At 47.4% G+C, this 4,938-nt stretch overlaps 1 protein-coding gene across 1 annotated transcript; it reads left to right on the top strand.

Moving 5' to 3' along the window:
* Positions 1-1,131: 1,131 nt before the first annotated feature.
* PCYB_041810 (GDP-fucose transporter) lies at positions 1,132-2,479 on the top strand (the record flags this gene model as incomplete). Its single annotated transcript, XM_004225332.1, has 3 exons — positions 1,132-1,621; positions 1,865-2,065; positions 2,247-2,479. The coding sequence occupies 3 exons, from the start codon at positions 1,132-1,134 to the stop codon at positions 2,477-2,479; spliced, it is 924 nt and encodes a 307-aa protein (XP_004225380.1).
* Positions 2,480-4,938: the final 2,459 nt, after the last annotated feature.

Here is a 4,938-nt window from a genome sequence, read left to right as displayed (position 1 = left end):
GTATTGTATTTGTCCTTTTTTTTTTTTTTTTTTTTTTTCTTACCATATTTTTCCTTCAGACATTGTTGCTCTAATAATGGCATGGGGAGCCATGTTCTGCTGCCACGGGGAAGTGTGCCTACGTCATCATCCTTTCTCGCGCTTGCAAAAGGGTGTAGGTAAGCATACCCGTTTGTTGCTTCCTTTTGCAGATTGGCGAACTGTGCGGATGGTGACTCACCACGCGGGGGGAATCACTTGGATGGGGAAAATAAAAAAATAAAAAAAGTAAGCAAAAAGCGTAAAATAAGCAAAAAGCGCAAAATGAGTAGAAAGCGTAAAATGAGCAAAAAAACGCAAAATAAGCAAAAAGCGTAAAATGAGTAAAAACCATAAAATGGATAAAGCCCCTACAGCGCGAAAATGCAAATGTTCCAATCTGCATGGTATGCCAACCGTTTGGAATAAAAAAAAAAAAAAAAAAAATTGCTGCGAATTCCCCTTGCATGCTCCAGCTCGGCATGACCACAAACATAAATAAATTAGCACACACATGAGGAAAGAAAAAAAAAAAAAAATGCTTTGCGTGATGGCTGCTTGTGCGAGTGTATCATACGCGTTTGTATACATATAATGCCGCTTCGTGAAAGGTTTGCCTGAGGAGGTGTTCACTTTTCTGCGCAGACTTCCCCCCTCGGTGCTTTTTGCGGTTCAATCGATCAGTTGCCACGGCGCGGTGCGGCCAAGGGGCAGAGATAAACTCGACTGGAAGCGCAGACAAACCCGATCGGTGGCGCCACTACACCTACTTGAGAACGACGCCACACCTACTTGCGATCGCCACTACACCTACTTGAGAACGACGCCACACCTACTTGCGAACGCTTAAAAATGACACATGGGATGAGGGAAGTCCGGAGCGCGCAGCAGAATCATCCCCAGTGCTAGTTTACCCCCCCACTCTGCGTTCTTCGGGGGGGTGCGCAGCTCGCCCCTGTGTGTCTTCCCCTTTGCATATACACTCGCTGAGGAACTCGCCGAGCAACTCGCCAAGCAACTCGCCGAGCAACTCGCCAAGCAACTCGCCAAGCAACTCGCTGCTCCCTTTTCGCTACGCCTTTTTGCTGCGCGCCCCGACCGAGAGCCCAAACGATGAAGCACAACGTCGCCGTGGTGTCGTCCATAGGCATGTACCTGCTGTCCTCCGTGACGTCCGTTTTCGTGAACAAGTATGTGCTGATGGAGGGGTCCGTGGACACGGTGCTGTTGATATTTATCCAACACCTGTCATGTCTGCTGCCCCTACATATATTTAAGAGCTACCTTATGGGGACCCAGGACAAGAAAGGAGTTCAGGAGCACATGGGATCCCTCTATGAAGGACTCAAACAAATGTGGCTGATAATCGCCTCCTTTAATTTTACTTTAATATTTGGGAACACATGCTTGAAGTACACCAATATATCCTCCTACCAGCTAGCTAGATCCATGACGTTGCCTTTTAATTTCCTGTTTTCCTATTTTTTTTTTAAGCAAATAAATTTTACCTTCCTGATGATATTTGCCTGCATGTTGGTTTCGGCTGGCTTCTTCGTCTTTTCCGTGGACGCCGTCAGCACCAACTTCCATTCGGTTCTCTATGGTTCGGTCGCGAGGGTGGCAGCAATGTGAGGGTGGCAGCAATGTGAGAGTGGCAGCATGTGAGAGTGGCAGCATGTGTGAGGGTGTAAATCCGCTCGGTGGGGCGATTTTCCAAGTTGTTCACGCCCACTCCCTCCCCGCAGCGGCATTCTCTCCGAAGCAGCATTCTCCCCGCAGCGGCCTTCTCTCCACACCGCTTAACTGAGCCCACCCCACCTCTACCTCCCTTCCGTCCCCCCAACAGGCACCACCGTCTCCATCGTCCAAGCAATCCACCTGAACCTCCTAAAGAAAAAATTAATGGTTTATCAAAACAAAACGGTCATGCTTTATTACAATATTTTGTACTCCTCCATTATTTTATTTATTTATTTGTCCATAACAGGAGAGTTTTTCTCCATTTTTCGCTGGAGCCATCGTGTTTGTTTTTATCTAGCTTTGTCATGTGAGTAAACATAAGGCAAAAACAACTCCAGTGCTTGGTGGACCCACCAATCGGGGAGTTCCTCCCACAGAGTTACTACAAAGAAAACGATTCACACAGCTGCTCTCCGTTTTTAACTGTGCCCTATGCATGTCCCACTTTTCAATTGGCTACCACTCTCCCCCTTCTTCCCCTCTCGCAGGTATTTCCTCCATCTTCGTGACATTTTCTTCCTTCCTGTGCATTCACTACACGGACAACGTCGTCTATAACATGTTTGGGAATGTAAAGTCCACCCTGCAGACATTTATAAGTAAATTTTATCACTCGGAGGAGCTAAACGTGTACACGCTGGTGGGCATTCTGTTGACCACCCTGGGGTCTTTCCTGTACACCTATTCGAGTGAGTACGCAAGGAAGCAGAAGGTCGGGTGAGAAGAAGCGGGTGGGAAGAAGCGGGTGAGAAGAAGCGGATGAGAAGAAACGGATGAGAAGAAGCGGATGAGAAGAAGCGGATGAGAAGCAGCAGACATGAGGACGGCGAGCCGAATGGAGAGAATTAAAAAGTGATCCGCATATCGGGCTCAACTGTGACTGAAGTAGCAACGAAGCAGAAGAGACGCTTTCGCTTAACCCACTCTTTACGTGCAAATCGAAACAACAGAAGTTGTATCGTGACGTAAATAGCTACACAGCTGCATATTAAAATTTACACCTCCACATTTTCTCCTTTTTTTGTATCATGGTCTCCATGGAGAAGGCCCGTTTCTCTTTTCATTTTTTCTCCAAGTCGATATTTGCCTTTTATTTTTCGCGTGCCCACGGGAAGGCATTCTTTTTTTTATAGAGCTGCATGTTGGTTTTACGTTTGCTCTCACAATTTTCACCATTTTTGGTGCCTCATCCTTCTCCCTCTCCTCTCCGTGTAGACCTTTCGTAGACCTCTCGCATGGCGGGGGTTCTTGTATTTTTTTTTGAAGTGCCCCTTTTGAACTCTGGGGGAAAGAATGAGAAGGTGAGGGGAGGAGGGGTTGGAGGAAGCACCGCCAAGGTTACGCTGTATTTTTTTTTTTTTTTGTCAACTTGCCCATTTGCTTACCTCTGCGTTTTATTTCACCCCATGTGTTACTGCATGAAAAGAGGAACATCAGTTGACGCTTACCCCCCCATCCCCTCGACTAGGAATGCAAACCAGTGAGAAAACCGCAAGCATGCACACTGCCCCGGGAGGGGGAAACATAATGCATGTGTTTTTGATGGTGCGTGGATAATACGACGGGGCACTTGCTCCGCTGCATGCACCCTTAGACATAGTAGTGCTACGTGGAGCGCAGTCATGCCAAGCAAGTCGCGATAAATTGCGACCGACAGCGATAAATCTTGATGTTGCCGGATGCAGCGCGCGCCGTGTTACACTACAGGGCGTGACGCATACGCTGAATGTAGCGCCGACTGTTTGTGCGCGACACGACGGACATGTTATTTATGGTGTTTTTTTTTTTTTTTTTTTTTTCGCTTTGTGTAAATAAATCCATGCAACTATGTTAAGGGGAAGGACACCCTTGGCACCTCCAGTGTGAAATTTTTTCCGTTTTGAACACTCGCGTGGGGGGTCATATGCTTACACGTCCAGCACATGTCGCTTGGCAGTCGCCTGCCGTAGCTTGCCGACACGCACACGTGGCCGCAAAAGCGTATGCACCTAAGCGGCTGCGTGTGAAACTATACACGAGAACGTGAACACAACCCCTCCGTTTGACGTCCTCCAGCTGGGAGAGAATTCCACCACGGCAATGCCTTCCAAAGCGCGAGACCAAAGAGTCCCTCCGAGTGCACAGCACATGTTTGATTTCCTTCCCCACCTTAGTCGCTTCGCGATTAGTCATTAACTGTTCACTCCGCATTTTCGTATTTTCTTATTTTCTCATTCTCGTATTTTCATTCTTTCCTTCTTCCTTTCAATCTTTCTTCCATCCTTCCTTTTTTTTTTTTCATGCTTACACTACCGTCGCCCCCATTTGGGCCCCAATTTAACGTCATTTCCCCGCTTTCCCTTTTCCCCCGCGATAATCTCCCCTCATACCGCATAGCCAAGCACCTGTGTACATTTGGGTACCTGCACACGAGGACTTTTTGTTCACGCATTTCCAGTAGAAGTGATTTTTCTCTCCACCTTCGTTCCTTCCCAGTACGGTTTTTACACCTGCACATAGCTCTGCTTTTTTTTTTTTTTTTTGCTACCCCCCCCGTTGAGGTTGCACCTTAACGAGCTGTGCTTTAGCCGAGGGAAGGAACTTTTCTTCGTTTCGGCGTTTGGAAGTTTGGGCGTTTTTTCGCGTCTGCGTTTCTTCCTTTCTCTGTTTCTCTGTTTCTCTGTTTCTCTATTTTTCTATTTCCCCATTTCTCCATTTCTCCATTTCTCCGCTTCTCCATTTCTCCGCTTCTCCATTTCTCCATTTCTCCGTTTCTCCGTTTGTGTGGGGAGGACAGCCGCGCAGAGAGGGGGGTCGTCTGAGACATCCATCGTGCCTCCCCTCAACCACGTCCGTGTGGTTACCCCCCCGCCACGCCAGCTGCGTATGTCAACCAGGTAGACTGTCTACCCAGCTCGCCCAACGTCTACATGTGAATCTGCGAACGGAAATATATATGTGTAAATATATACATGTAAATATATACATATATATATATAGAGAGAGAGAGAGGGAGAGGGAGGGCGAGAACTTCCCCGCGGTGTAGAAACGTGGGGAGATGAACCACCTTGACTAATACAGACAGTAACACACACGTACGAGGGGAAGTTGCACACATTTTGATCTGCACATGAACGGGAAAAGGTCAAAGGTGTGCCCGTGACAGTGAATAACCTTGGTGGTAGGAAGTAGAAAAATTAT

This window comes from Plasmodium cynomolgi, chromosome 4 (genome assembly GCF_000321355.1).
Source record: "Plasmodium cynomolgi strain B DNA, chromosome 4, whole genome shotgun sequence".
NCBI lineage: Eukaryota > Apicomplexa > Aconoidasida > Haemosporida > Plasmodiidae > Plasmodium > Plasmodium cynomolgi.
Note: the sequence above shows the minus strand (reverse complement) of the source record. Positions and strands in the feature narration are given on the sequence as shown.